Below are 15,402 nucleotides of genomic sequence, written 5' to 3'. Positions count from 1 at the left end.
ATGTAACACCAAGTCCCGGCAGCGGTCCCCATGAGGCAGATAACAGAGAGTAATAGAGACGGGTTTCACAGCCGCGCCAAAGGACTACTGGATTCTTCTCAGATTAATGTTTCTTTATTTCATGCACAGGTCAAGTCTACGCGTTTCAGGAGAACACAGCTCCCTTCTTCAGGACAAACCAGCAAAGAATCATCAAATCACTTCTCTGATTGTAGTAGGTCTTGGCAAGCTCTGGATGGTGGTGATCTTCTCTGGGTCCGGTGCTACACCTTCTGCACTAACCACGTGCCCGAGATATTGAACTTTAAGCTTCAGCAGATGGCATTTGGATGGCTTCAGTTTCATCCCATACCTGGAGAGGGCCTCGAATACTTCGGCAAGATGTTCCAGGTGCGCTTCATACGTCTTGGAGTAGACGATGACGTCGTCCAGGTATAGCAGGACTGTTTCGAAATTGCGATGTTCCAAGCAGCACTCCATCAGCCTCTGGAAGGTTCCTGTTGCGTTACACAACCCAAAGGGAATGCTGTTGAATTCGCAGAGACCCATCGGTGTAGTGAAAGCGGTCTTCTCCCAGTCTTCCTCTGCCACAGACAACTGCCAGCAACCACTAGTAAGGTCAAGAGTAGAAAAGTAATTTGCAGTCCTCAATGCAGCCAGTGATTCTTCAATACGGGGAAGAGGGTATGCATCTTTATGAGTTATCTGGTTAATGTTCCGGTAACCCACACACATCCTCATTGTGCCGTCCTTCTTTCTCACTAGGACCAATGGGGTGGCCCAGGGGCTACAGCTATCACGGATGACTCCTGCCTCCTTCATGTTCCTCAGCATGTCCTTGGCGCATTGGTAATGTGCAGGTGGAATGGGCCTATATCTCTCTTTGATGGGTGGATGTGCACCTGTGAGAATGTGGTGTTGGACCCCCTTGATCCTCCCAAAGTCTTACGGGTGTTTACTGAAGACTTGCTCATACTCCTGAACTACCCTGTTACCCCCTTCTTTATGGTGTGCAGGTGTGGAGTCGGTGCCTACATACAGCTCTCGACACCACTCCTCTAGCTGCTCTGGTGAACTATCACTGGTCAACTGGGATGCAGAGTTAGTGGATGTTGTTGTCTGGATGGCATAGGTATCTACTGTTAACAACTTAGCAATGGTGGCATATCGAGGTAGCTTAACCTCTTCCTCTCCACAATTCATCACTCTCACGGGCACCCTCCCCTTCCGGACATCAATTATTCCTCTGGCTGCCATTACTGTGGGCCAGTGCCCTGACGGCAGAGGCTCTACTACTGCCGGGTAATCCTGTCCACAGGTACCTACTGTTTCCCTGCACCAAATCATCATCTCACTTCATGAAGGCACCACTAGAGACGCTACATCCATCACTCGTACGCCACCAATCTCTCCACCAGACAAGTTCACCTGTTGCCGCTGCAGGAGGGCCCGGATTTCACATTGCAGAGCCCTCTGCCGGCCCGCTCCTGCAGTTGCAGACAGCAATTGTAACAAATGCAATACTTCTGACATGCAGTTCTCAATAACAATAGTCCCTAGGACCATTTTTGGGTTACGGTCGCTAGGGTCATTCTGCACCCCAATGAGACCTTGATGTTCTAGCTCCACTCGCTCCACCTTCAGAGTCACCTCTTTGAACCCCACTTGAGTCATGGGGAGTCCATTGGCCGCAATGATGGTAAGGCCAGAGTCTGGTGTGGTGAGATCATCATCATACCAGTAACGCTTATATAGTGCATAGGGTATGGTTGTTAGCTGCGAGCCAGTGTCTAGAAGTGTAAACGTCAGGATACTGTAGACAGCGAAGGAGATGATGGGGCGCCCTCCGACATACCATTCACGCCAATCAGCTGGGCCTTGTGGGTCTATTCCTGAGGACTGGCTCTTGGCCTCACGAGTTGCTCGTTTAAAGGACACCGGCGGGAGTAGTGGCTAGTCTTATTACATTTGTAGCAAACAGGTTGTCCATACCGGTTGTTGTTCCTCCTCTGCATCCACAGGACGTCTTCCAGGCTGTCGGCGAGCTGGATCTTTTCCGGAGGCTTGGTCTTTGGCTGGAGCTGTAGGGTTACGAGGATCCTAGCGACGTCCTTACTCAGACGTTGAACTTATGACGACAGGTCATCAGGGGCTCCGGGAGGCACTGCGGGGGCTGATAGGGCCAACAAAGGAGGCGTCACAGACACATGAGAAGTATCAGCCGGCCAGGGTGATGGTATATGGTCGCTATCTTCTGACGTTTGGAAAGCTTTAATGGCCCGGTCCTTGAGAACCACAAAGTTCAAGTTCTTATGTTCTAAAGGCCCATTTACACGCTGCGACATCGCTAATGATATATCGTCGGGGTCACGGTGTTTGTGACGCACATCCGGCGTCGTTAGCGACATCGCAGCGTGTGACAGGCAGGGCAGACCTTAAATGATTGCAAAAGAGACAAAAATTGTTGGTATATGAGAGGTCGTTCATATAACAAAATCGTTGTCTGGTAAATAGCGATGTTGTTCCTCGTTCCTGCGGCATCACACATCGCTGTGTGTGACACCGCAGAAGCGACGAACATCTCCTTGCCTCCATCCACCGGCAATGAGAAAGGAAGGAGGTGGGCGGCATGTTCCGGCCGCTCATCTCCGCCCCTCCTCTGCTATTGGACGGCTGCCGTGTGACGTCGCTGTGACGCCGCACGACCCGCCCCCTTAGAAAGGAGGCGGTTCGCCGGCCAGAGCAACGTCGCACGGCAGGTAAGTACATGTGATGGGTGTTAGCGATGTTGTGCGCCATGGGCAGCGATTTGCACGTGACGCACAACCGACGGGTGTGGGTACGCTCACTAGCGATGTCAGTACCGATATCCCAGCGTGTAAAGTACCCTTAAGTCCCATAGCTGGGGCTGTTTACGGTCTTCCGCTGACCCCAGCCCCTGCAGGAACTGCTCTACCAACATCTTATTGCTTTCCGGCTCAGTGATGGAGTCTATCTGCCTCAGGGTGCGCAGGGCAGTTTGTAGCCGCAAGGCATAGTCCCGGATGCTGTCCTGGGGACGCTGCCGGCAATTGTAAAACTGCATCCGTAATTCCACTTCCGTGCGGGTTTCAAAAGCGACTTGTAGTTTGTCGAAAATGGCGGCCACCGAGGTCCGGTCTTCGTCGGTCCAGGTTTCTACCTCCTGCTTGGCGGCGCCAGTCAACTGTCCCAACACTACTGATACGCGCTGTTTGCCAGTCATGGCATACATATAAAGAACAGTGCATATTTTCTTTTTGAATACCTGCAGGGCATCGGGTTGTCCATCATACTGGGGTAACCAGGCAGCGCCAGGCACATAAGGCAGGGTCATCGGCATAACTTGGGTGACTGCCGGGACCGTCGGAGCTACCGCTCTTGCCTCCATCATCCAGCCCTGCTGCGGGTGCCGCCGCTCCAGCGGGGGCCGCTGCTCCACCATCAGTCTCGGGCGCCGACATCTTCCCCCTTGGTTTTTCGACAGCAGTCTCACGGGACCCACTGTCCTTTGTGCTTCCTGTCTTGGGAGTTCACAGCCCCGCTCCCAGGGGGCGGGGCTTTAACTTTGCATGCTTTTCGGGGAAGAAGATGCCGGCTTGTTGTTTTTTGCGTCCAAAAATGGCGGCAAAATGGCGACTTTCGAAAAATTGTCAAACGGATCACCGTCTACAGTCCAAGTCGAGGCATACTTCCACCAGGTAGGTGGGTGGGTTACAATCCTGTTCGTGACGTTGGTGTACTCAATGTTGAATAATTGCACACGAGTCTTTTGGTAAACCAAGGTGTGAGTGACCGGCCGCCGCGTTCGGGTGTACTCGGGTCCCACACCCAGTTGGTGCACCGATATCCTTTCCTCTGGCACTTTGTAATTCTTTTCACTTCTGGACAACTCTGTATGGACGGGGAAGTCCACTCCCGGTATATTCTGGTTGGGAGACGTGTCAGCGAAAACTGACCCATAGGATTTCAGTGGGCGTTTGCGGATACCCTATCCCCCGTGTTGGGCTGCCGTTTCGCTCTATCTGGGCTAACACTTCGGGAGCAAGGCCTGCAACCTTTCTCCCGGCCTGGTGAATTAGAGAAGGGGCTTGCAACTGTCTTCTAACTAGGGTCCAGGTACCCCGCCTGTGCACGGTTTTCGGACCGGATCTACGCGGTCGGTACCGGCGGGCTCCAACCCTGCCCCGGTCCACTCTGGATCTCCCGCGACTGGACTCCCGTCGCCTTTGGATACGGTACACTGCTTGCCACCTTGCCAGTAGACCAGGGCCACTACCCTGGCTACACTTCACTCGGCTGTCAACTCCAACTCTCCACTTCAAAACTCAAACTTAGACTAACTGGTTCCCGCCCCGGATCCTTAAGACCCCTAGGTGGGCACTCCCAATCCGCCTGGTCCTGCCCACTGGTGTGTCCTTCTTACCCTGAGTGGGGTGGCTAGGATTTTGTGGCTGATGTTACCTAGCGTGGGAAAGGTGTTATGTGGGGTGGTGTTCTTCTGTGACCACTTGGCGGCGCCAGGGTGTCAGAGAAGATCTCCCCAAACCTAAGTATGAGAGGAGCAGATGTGATAGGCTTCCTTGCAACACGTGATCCCAAAATCCTAACAAGCAGGCTAGCAGAGGTTAACTCTTGCTAGCCTGACTGTGACTGAGCACACAGTTGGTTGATGCCCGAGTCTGTCACACCAGAGAAAGTGTCAGAGTCTGCAATGTGAACAAAGCCTAATGCCGCCATGACAGTCGGCGAGTTTTGTGTAAATGTCCGTGTGACAGAGAGACGTCAACTGCTACACTAGCCTGGCCATTTCTCATGCATGATACAGCTAATAAGTAAGGACTGTAAATTAAGGATTTTTTTTTTTAATAGAATTGAGCATGCTTTCAATGTTAACATAGACAAAATGTTGAGTATACAAAAATATATCATCTAATTGTGTCCATCTCTGTTCCATACAAAGCAAGATGTAAAGTCCCAGTACAGCGGAGCCAAGTGATTTACAAAGGTCAGAAGCTCTGGGTCACAGAGATCGATGAAGGTTTAGTACATCACTCCGAGAACGTGGAGTTTTTCTGCCAGAATAAAACACAAGCCTGCAGCTATATAGCCTCTGGCCAGTGCTTCGATGGCGTACTCACACCACCACCATGTTATGAAGGTAAACCAATGCCATTCTGTAATATTCGGGTGCACATGTATACTGTGCATCCTGTTCCAAGAAAGGGGACCTTTTTGGCCATAGTGGGCACAATAACTAATTTTTATTCCATTTTTTAGCATTGATGACATACCCATGTGAGCAGAAGGGACAGGGCCTCATCCAACATAGCTTATACCAGGAAGCAACATTTTTCTGTTGGTTGAGGTCCCGCCCCTTCTAGTCACATAGGTATGACATCAGCACAGGTCCTTTTAGTCACAAAGTAAATCGATTCTATAATATAATCAGCATAAGTAACAAGGGGAGGGGATTCCTATGAATACCCCCCCAGCTATTAGCTGATCCTCAGCTGCTGTCACTCAACAAGCTGCTGATTTTACAAACTTTACTTTCTTGTTTCAAAACCTTTACATCCTAGCTGACTACTAAGGGTATGTATAGAATCAGCCTGATAGCGGCAGTATAGCACTGGCTTTAGGTTATATACAAAAATCCTTGTGATTGGTGCGCTTTACGTTGTCTTTTTCTTTTTAGGCCATGTGCACATGTTGAGTATTTGGTGAGATTTTTATTTTGCCAAACATGCAAAGTTTTAAAGGATTATGCAAATTGCTATAAAAAAATGTTGCAAAATTGCTACAAAAAGCCTGGACAAAATTCCCCAAAAAGGTTCTTGTAAAAATAATCTGTCATTTTCTATTGATAACTCATAAAGACTAACACTATGCTGGAGTGCCAAACTCGTCTTTGTCAACGTGAGAAATCATTGCTAAAAAGAAACACCTACAAGTCCCTAAGAGAGCAGTTTGTCTTTGTATTCACTCCTGTAGGACATTTTCTCTATCTCTAGACATGATATCATTCTGGAGTGTGAGGTCACATAAGTACAGTACAAAATTGCAGTACGCATAAAGAGTATATACGATGGGCTTCATGAAAAATGTGCTTATTTTTTATGGCATCCCATAAGTCTTCCCATGTATTTATTTCTACACATATAATAAGAAATTAATCACAATTATCAATAAAAAATAGGATAATAATCATAAAAATAATAAAAATAAACCTAATTATGTTCCAGGATGGACATTCCTCTGGATTAGCGATGAGCGAGCGTGTTCGCCACTGCTCGATACTCAATTGACCATTGAAGTGCTCGGGTATGCTTGTTACTCGTCCGAGTATTGTGGGTGCTCAAGCATGTTTCACAGCTGTGCCAATCACATACAGGTATTGCCTGTCTTACATGGTAATGATGTAGCCATGTTGGCTACTGGCACTACTGTGATTGGCCTGCCACATTGCATCATCGGGTCTTATATGAGATGTCCTGTGAAGGCAGTTCAGGGAGAGTTGATCTAGGAAGGAGAGCTTAGATTAGAGCAGGCATATAGGCAGGGTTTATTGCTATTGCAGTACATTGTATATTGTATACTTACACCCTGTATTGCCTTTCATGTGGCACTAAATAGTGTTTTTAGCCTTTTTTTTAACCCAATAAATAATTTTTAAAAAGGGTATGGGGTCCCCCCTGTATTTGATAGCAAGTAAAACAGATAGCTATGGGCTGGTATTATTAGGCTGGGAAGGTCAATGGTTATTTTACCTTTCCAAGCCTAAAAATATCAGCCCACAACCGTCCCAGAATTGACACATCACATTAGATGTGCAAATTCTGGCACTTTTCTCGGCTCTTCCCGATTTCCCTGGTGCGGGAGCGATTGGGGTAATATTTTTAGGGGTTGATGTCAGCTGTGTAATGTCAGCTGGTATCAAGCCCAAGAGTGAGTAATGGGTAGGTGTCTATCAGACACCCCAAATAGTCATCTGCTATTCCCCCCAAAAAACATGCACACAGGAAAAAATAGTTTTTTTGAATAAAGACTCCCCCCACTCTATGCCTGTGCACAAAGTTATTATCAAAAAAGCTCCCACTAAGCTATATCATAGTCTACCTACCCCAAATTCATGTCCGGCGACTGTGAACAGCACAACAGTACAGCTACTCATGGGTGGCAGGTACTGCCAACAACTCTCATCAGTAACGCCGAGTTTAATGAGCGCAGCATTGATCCTGCGGCTTTGAGGAGCATTGTCGTCACTATCCGACACCTGTGAATAGCTGTACTTGACGGCTATTGACAGTCACTGGACCTGTATTTGGGGACTGTGGATTATGACAGAGCTTTGTGGGAACATTTTTGATAATAAATTGCTGAACGAGGGATAGTATAGGGGAGTCTTTACTCAAATATACTATTTTTACCTGTGTGTTGTTTTTTTATTATTGGATTAGTAATGGGGGTGTCTGAGAGATGCCTCTCCATTACTAACCTCTGGGCTTGATGCCAGCTGACATTACACAGCTGACATCAACTCGATGTCTTTGGCTACCCAATATGTGCTGTATGGATTGTGGCTCATGACCAGGGCTGAGTATGGATTTCAAGGTAAGAAAGGTTGGAGACCACTGATGTAATGCAACCAAACACAGGGTCTGAAAGGATGGTTTCCCATGGCACACAGAAAGGGTCCAGAGCTAGGACCCTGCTTTATTTGTACAGTTTTCATATTGAGATAAACCTTGATTACTATTAATTTTGGGCACTGTACTTGTAGCAGGAGCTTTTTGAAAGCATATGACCAAATTCTAGATATATCAAGTCTTTCTCTATGAAAAAGCATAGTTGTTGCGAAACGTTTCTTAGAACCCTCAAAGCTGAATAAGTAAAAATAATGTATTGCTGACAAATTTGACCAAGTTAATCCAAATAAAACTGTCAGTTCCTCTTTAATAAATTTTCAGAAAGTAGTGGGATTTACAATCAGCTCGTACATTGTATCTCACAGGTTATTTTTCACTAGAAAGAGAAATACACTTCTAATTAGGAAAAGCTGCATCCATAAGGTGCCTGCAAGCTATAGGATGCTAATTTAACCCTGCGGACTGTTATGTACTTGACAGTGCCAAGAGGGGCCTTAAAGCTGTAGGATGATTGGGTCAGCTCGGGAGAAGAAATACATTGATTCCAGACTTCATTTTTCTAAAAATATCTCTTTCAATGTTCCTTAGAGCCGACCTGGGTACAGTACACTTTTTTCTCCAAGAGACTCGTATCTGAAATTTCCTCCTGCCAAGAACTGTAAATGCTTTCAAAGAATGGGAGCTGTCGCTATAAATATTGCAACGACCTGCGCTACCAAGACAGAAGTGCACCATTGTGTGTTTGTTCATTAACCATTTCCATCTGGCGGTAAATAATGCTTCATGCCAGTGTGAAAGAACAGCCGCTTTCATGGGCCGCAGCTAAGTGGTCTTAATATAGAGTTTAGCCAAATGTGTACAGAATATTTATTTGTAATGACTGCTACTTTTATTAAATACATTTAAGTCACACTGCGTTTTTTTGTGTATTCATGTTTTTTTGTCATTTTTTGAGTAAAAGCAGAACTGAAAAAAGTGTCACGTGCAGGAAGTTTAATTTCTGAACACTTACTCAAACGTCTGTGTCATCAGTCCAGGTTATAGAGGTCCTGATAATTTTCTATGGGTCCATTATAAACTCGATTTGACCTTCATTTTACTGCAATTGGCTTCATAACATGTTATTGGAGTGGGAAGATAATCCAGAGCCTCACAAAGGTATCATTCATTGGCACACAGAGGATCTTGATAACTATCTTGTTTATTTCATACTAGCTGTAGTACCCGGCATTGCCCGGATAGTAACTGTCTGTCTGTCTGTCTCCCAGTCTCTCACTCTCTCTAACTCCCTGTCTGTCAGCCTCTCTGTCTGTCTCTATCTGTCCCTGTCTCTGTCTCTGTCTGTCTTTCTCTGTCTTTCTCTCTGTGTGTCTGTCTCTTTCTGTCTTTCTCTCTCTCTGTCTGTGTCTCTTTCCCTGTCTGTCTTTCTCTCTGTCTGTCTCTCTATCTGTCTCTGTATGTCTCTATCGCTCTCTGTCTCTGTATGTCTGTTTGTCTCTTTCAGTCTCTATCTCACTCTCTGTGTATGTCTGTCTGTCGCTCTCTGTCTCTGTCGCTCTCTGTTTGTCTCTCTCTCTGTTTGCCCCTCTGTCTGTCTCTATCTGTCTGTCTCTCTGTATATCTCTCTCTGTCTGTTTCTCTCTGTCTCTGTCTGCCTTTCTGTCTGACTCTGTCTGTCTCTGATTTTCTCTGTCTGTCTTTCTGTTTGTCTGTGTGTCTCTGTGTGTCTCTGTATGTCTTTGTATGTCTCTGTGTGTCTGTGTGTCTCTATCTCTGTCTGTCTCTGTCTCTCTCTTTCTCCACCAAAATCATATTACCTCACATATAAGCTTCTTATGCTAAGAATGTCCTACATTGCCTATAGCAACCAATCACAGCTGCTCCCATCTCCATTGACTTTAATGTAAGCAGGTTTTTTGGCGAATAACTGCAAAGCATGTGCCGCCCCCGCGTCAGCAGCCGGGCTGCTCGGATCCGGATCCGCGGTGGCTCGAGGGGTCCCCGGACCCGGGGGTCGGGGTCATGCGGCCACTCAAATAAAAGGGGAAGTATTTACATGGGGCTGTTTGGTTAAAGTTCATGATGCCACCCGTGGTGTGTGGTAAGGGTGAAGTACCACCGCTGCAGCTGGGAGTACCCAGTGGCGATGGAGTGGTCAGCTAGGTGTTTAACCCCTCCACGGGTAGGGGGAATGCCCCAGGACTCGGTGATGGTAGGGGAAGCCGTGGGATTTAGGTTTGGGAGGCAGGGAGCAGGGAACTCACAGTTGGCAGTCGTGATGCTGGATGAGGCTGTGCTGCTTTGGAAGGTCAGTAAACACACAGGCTGTAATTAAACCAAAAGTCCTGCAGTACCGCTGCCACTGGGAGGGAAGCCCGTCCAGTTAACCATTCCCAATGGTATTGCTTGGTGTGTTCCAGTCTAGTCCGACCTTCCGGGAGCTTCTAGCCCTCAGCCCCTCACACTCAGAGGGCTGCTGCCTCGCTGTCCTGGGAGCTCCAACTCCCCCAGCCTGCTCTCCCCCCAAGAGCTACTTGAGAGACACCACTCTCCTTGCTCCCCTCTGCCGACGACTGCGCAGTCACCTCCCCCCCAGTCTGCCTGACTCTAAGGTGGGCGGTCCTTCTCCACTGGACCTTCCCACTGGTGTGTGTGTGTGTGACTGGGATTTGTATGCTGGTCTTAGCAACATCATTGGGTGGCACCTGGAACCAAGAAAGAGATGGATACTGCACGGAAAGGAAAATTGTGCAATAACCTGTGATTCCACACTCCCAATATCCCGGATCCCATCAACTCGCCACCCAAACAACCTGACCCTCTGCATACCTATGGTGGGTTCGTGACCAGGTTAAGATCCCGGGTGTTGTAACAGACGACTCTGGTAACAGTCCTGAGCAACCTGGTAGCCGTTGCCCCTTGCGCCGACCCCCACCGGGGCCTCCTGGTGCCGTCTACCAGCACTGCATCGTCCAAGGCCCTGGCAGTCTTTTTCCTGTAACAACGAGTGGAAAAAGGTTCAACAAGGAGGGTGCAGTCTAATTATAGCAGAATTTTCCTGCCACCCCCCACCTGGGGGTCCAGATGGTCTTCTCCAAGGAACACGGGAAGGTTCAACAAGGGTGACAGTCCATATAAAACTTTTAAAACTTTTTATGAACTTGCGGGTAGATGTACCGACTGCTCCGCAGCCGGGGTTGCAGGGTCCGGGTGCTCTGCCTCTAAGGACGGGTCCGGTGATGTCGCCGGGTCTGGTATGGCTAGGGTCCGGATGACCGCTGTCGTGACCTCAAATTCGCCAGAAGTTCTGCTGCTGGGGTTGATGTGGGCAGCTCGGCGTCTGCCGAGGACGGGGTAGGCGACGGTGGAAGGCTCACCGCGAGCGGGGGTGATCTGGATCCCTCAGCCGCTGTGGCCAGATTTGGGCAATCAGTAGGGACTGGGTAACCACTTACTCTCTCTTCACGTGGGATCTCAATCTCACGGGCTCGCACCGCCATCGCCAGGCTCCTCATCTCTTCCCTCCAGTGATTCAAGATAAACAAGAACTGCGTCTGCATTCTCCTGCACAGCTGCTCTTTCTCCTCCTAAATCCAGGTCGCTGTCCCGGGAACAGCACGTTCCGGTGACCAGTTCCGCTCCGTCATCTTTCCTCTGTGTTGTCCAGGAACGTTATGGCAGAGTCCTGGCGTCCCTGATTCTCTTCCACTGTGGTTACATTCCAGCACACTCCCTCGGTTTTCACTCAGCACTCCTTCACGTGCTGTGGCCCTCTGGGAACATCCGGTTCCGGCCTCACACTCAGGACGAAGGGCGGGGCTTTTGCTTCGAGCACTTCCATGGGGAAGATGGCGTTTTTGCGCGAAAAGATAGCGGAAGATGGCGGAATTGGCGGGAAAAGGAATTTTGACTCGCGGTTTTTGGTTCAAAGGCGCACGTCACCCAGGTAAGTGGGTCCTGCTCGGATCCTGTTCATGACGCCAGAAATTGAGGTGTGCCGCCCCCACGTCAGCAGCCGGGCTGCTCAGATCCAAATACGCGGTGGCTCGAGGGGTCCCCGGACCCGGGGGTCGGGGTCATGCAGCCACTCAAATAAAAGGGGAAGTATTTACATGGGGCTGTTTGGTTAAAGTTTGTGATGCCACCCGTGGTGTGTGGTAACGGTGAAGTACCACCGCTGCATCTGGGAGTACCCGGTGGCGATGGAGTAGGCAGCTAGGTGTTTAACCCCTCCACGGGTAGGGGGAATGCCCCAGGACTCGGTGATGGTAGGGGAAGCCGTGGGATGTAGGTTTGGGAGGAAGGGAGCAGGGAACTCACAGTTGGTAGTCGTGGTGCTAGATGAGGCTGCTTTGGAAGGTCAGTAAACACACAGGCTGTAATTAAACCAAAAGTCCTTCAGTACCACTGCCACTGGGAGGGAAGCCCGTCCAGGTAACCGTTTCCAATGGTATTGCTTGGTGTGTTCCAGTCTAGTCCGACCTTCCAGGAGCTTCTACCCCTCAGCCCCTCACACTCAGAGGGCTGCTGCCTCGCTGTCCTAGGAGCTCCAACTCCCCCAGCCTGCTCTCCCCCTGAGAGCTACTTGAGTGCCACCACTCTCCTTGCTCCCCTGCCGACGACTGCCCAGTCTGCCTGACTCTAAGGTGGGCGGCCCTTTCTCCACTGGACCTACCCACTGGTGTGTGTGTGTGACTGGGATTTGCATGCTGATCTTAGCAACATCATTGGGTGGCACCTGGAGCCAAGGAAGAGATGGATACTGCACGGAAAGGAAAATTGTGCAATACCCTGGGACGACCTGATAGGCCAGGGCGTTACAAGCACACGGTTACATTTTCCCCTCAAAACATAGTTTATGATGTTCCCTGAGTCAAATGAGGCAACTGTGCAAAATGTTGTGATTGTAAATGCGATGGTGCGGATTCATTTAACACACACACACAAACACACATGTAATTCTTAAGATTTCAATGAGATCTCTCTGCCCCGATTTCAAAAGTAGGCATTCCTGTTCATTTTGGAGAATAACCTGGGTGGCTCTGGAGACTTAAATAACCCCATTTAGGACATTGAACTATTGTACTGTAAGTATCACTATGTTACATAATAGTATTTTGAATAGTTACCCAAAATATTGGCTTGGTAAATTTACAATGAATGTAGCACCGCATATAACCCTGTAATGCTCGACCGGAGATGATGGGGCGCCGAACAGGAGTGGTCCCACTGAACCACAGGGGGGACCTGAGCTTACCTTTTAGTGGGAGAGGCTTGACTAAACACCTACCGAACCAAACGCCATGTACCACTCGCTGGATAATGACCGGAACTGTGGAAGCTGATCCACAGGACATGAGCGGGCTCAGGTAAGGACAAGCAGAGTCTCTAGTGCTGACAGGTACAGCCAGGATGGTTGAGGCAGACAGTACAGCCAAGATGGGCCGGCAGAGTCTCTAGTGCTGAAAGTGCAGTAGGAACACTTGAGGCAGATACGTGTTGATGGCAACTGGCACAGGTAATAGATAGTGGAGAAAGGGACCTGAAAATGTGTTATTTAGAAAGACAACCACTAACTAACTGACCAAGTTTCTCAGGCACCTTCCCTAGTGGAAGGTTGCCTTAAGTACCTACTGCCTCTCAGTGATACCCTAAGAGGCACCACCGGGAAATGGCGCTTTAAGAGCAGGGCAGGCGTATTCCTGGGAGACCTGTGTGGCGTGCACAGGTCCCGGGAGGAGGAAGGAGGCTCACACGTGGAGGACCACAGAGACACAAGGCAGGGCGGAGTAGACTGGCTGTGATGGTGAGTGAGTCGGTATCCCTGCTGGGGGGGAGGCAGAGAAGTGCAGGGACGCTAGGGCTAAAACCACCTTATGTGAATGTATATAATTATCCAAATATTGAAAACCTTTTTTTTTTTGCTTTTGTCATATCAATTTTCACTCCAACTTGCCAGGAAAAAGGGGAAATCAGACAAAATATAACTTGGTCGATTCATCTCCTAAGAAGAAATGTGCTATTAGCAGTAGGAGAGTTTGTATGTTCTCCCCGTGTTTGCGTGGGTTTCCTCCGGGTACTCCGGTTTCCTCCCACACTCCAAAGACATACAGATAGGGACTCTAGATTGTGAGCCCCAATGGGGACAGTGTTGCCAATGTATGTAAAGCGCTGTGGAATTAATAGCGCTATATAAATGAATAAAATTATTATTATTATTATTATTATAGGAGACGGCGTACCAGATGGGTTGGTCCAACTGTCACTGTAACTGTTCCACGCTTGAAGCCACTCCTGCATCACCTGAAGCCACTCCTGCATCACCTGAAGCCACTCCCGCATCACCTGAAGCCCCTCCTGCATCACCTGAAGCCACTCCTGCATCACCTGAAGCCACTCCCGCATCACCTGAAGCCCCTCCTGCATCACCTGAAGCCACTCCCGCATCACCTGAAGCCACTCCTGCATTGCCTGAAGTCACTCCTGCATCACCTGAAGCCCCTCCTGCAGCGCCTGAAGCTACTCTTGCATCACCTGAAGCCTCGCCTGTATTGCCTGAAGCAACTCCTGCATTGCCTAAAGCCCCTCCTGCATCGCCTGAAGCCCCGCCTGCATCACCTGAAGCCACTCCTGCATCACCTGAAGACCCTCCTCCATCACCTGAAGACCCTCCTCCATCACCTGAAGCCACTCCTGCATTACCTGAAGCCCCTCCTGCATCGCCTGAAGCCACTCCTGCATCACCTGAAGCCACTCCTGCATCACATGAAGCCACTCCTGCATCGCCTCAAGCCACTTCTGCATTGCCTGAAGCCCCTCCTGCATTGCCTGAAGCCCCTCCTGCATCACTTGAAGCCACTCCTGCATCACATGAAGCCACTCCTGCATCACATGAAGCTGTCGCGGGCGGGGAAGGACGCCGCTGCGCTCACTAACGCTCGGGTCCGGCGCTGCTGCGGTGGTGGCTCGGTGGCTCAAGTGGTGGGCCGGATCAGGGGACTCGAGTAGCGCTCCTCGCCCGTGAGTGAAAGGCGGTAGTTTGGTTTGGGGATTTGGTCCGTGACGCCACCCACGGGTTGTGGTGAGGTTGGGCACCACCGCTGCTGGTGACGGGGATCCCGGGAGCGATGGCAGGTAGCAGCTGAGATGTTGTTTTCCCCCTCCGTGGGTAGGGGTTGGTGGTCCCAGGGCCCGGTGAGATGACGGGGAGGCAGGGTTGGATGGGTGCAGGGTCGCCTGGACTGCGCAGCGCGGTGCCGGATGGCACGGTTGTACTCACTGAGCCACAAAGGTACGCAAAGTGTCTGGTAAACCAAACGGCTGGATGGACGGGTCCCGCAGCCGGCTGCTGTAGTCTCTCCCGGACGGTTAATGATGGCTGCCTTTCCCTGCACCTTTGTGTATGTTCGGTCCCGATGGATTCCCACCGGTAACCCACTCCCCAGTGTATATATGTGCCGGAGGAGTCCTTTTGCCCGCAGGCTCTGGCCCTTGGAACTCTAGCTGTGGCGGTAGCTGCATTTCCTTTTGCTAATCGGACGGTTGCCTTCAATCGGGTCTTGGCTGTTAGGAAACCCCTGGGGTTCCGGTCACTGACGGATTTGACCTCTAATGGCGACTCCAAGCCTGGTCGGGGTCCGCAGGCTCTGCCTGAGTGTGCTGGCTTCACTTCGCTCCCCGGTTCAGTACCGGTGGGCCACCCCCCGTCCCCGGTCCTACGGTTCCGCTTTAATCT

The 15,402-nt window shown here is 49.9% G+C and overlaps 1 protein-coding gene across 2 annotated transcripts in view; it reads left to right on the top strand.

The window, feature by feature from the left end:
- The window catches only part of LOC142256017 (beta-2-glycoprotein 1-like), an 83,423-nt gene extending 74,877 nt beyond the window's left edge, over positions 1 to 8,546 (top strand). The window contains exons 7-9 of one of the 2 annotated variants that reach the window (XR_012727471.1): positions 130 to 684; positions 766 to 849; positions 4,982 to 5,060. Coding sequence is in view for 1 of the 2 variants with exons in the window: in XM_075327505.1 (XP_075183620.1) it covers positions 4,982 to 5,179; positions 8,256 to 8,329 (272 nt within the window). In the remaining variant the exon portion in view is untranslated. Of the gene's footprint in view, positions 1 to 129; positions 685 to 765; positions 850 to 4,981; positions 5,180 to 8,255 lie in introns of those variants that run through there. The other variant, XM_075327505.1, reaches the window with a different exon arrangement.
- Positions 8,547 to 15,402: the final 6,856 nt, after the last annotated feature.

This window comes from Anomaloglossus baeobatrachus, chromosome 11, assembly GCF_048569485.1.
Source record: "Anomaloglossus baeobatrachus isolate aAnoBae1 chromosome 11, aAnoBae1.hap1, whole genome shotgun sequence".
Taxonomy (NCBI): domain Eukaryota; kingdom Metazoa; phylum Chordata; class Amphibia; order Anura; family Aromobatidae; genus Anomaloglossus; species Anomaloglossus baeobatrachus.
This window is presented reverse-complemented; position numbering and strand designations above follow the sequence as displayed.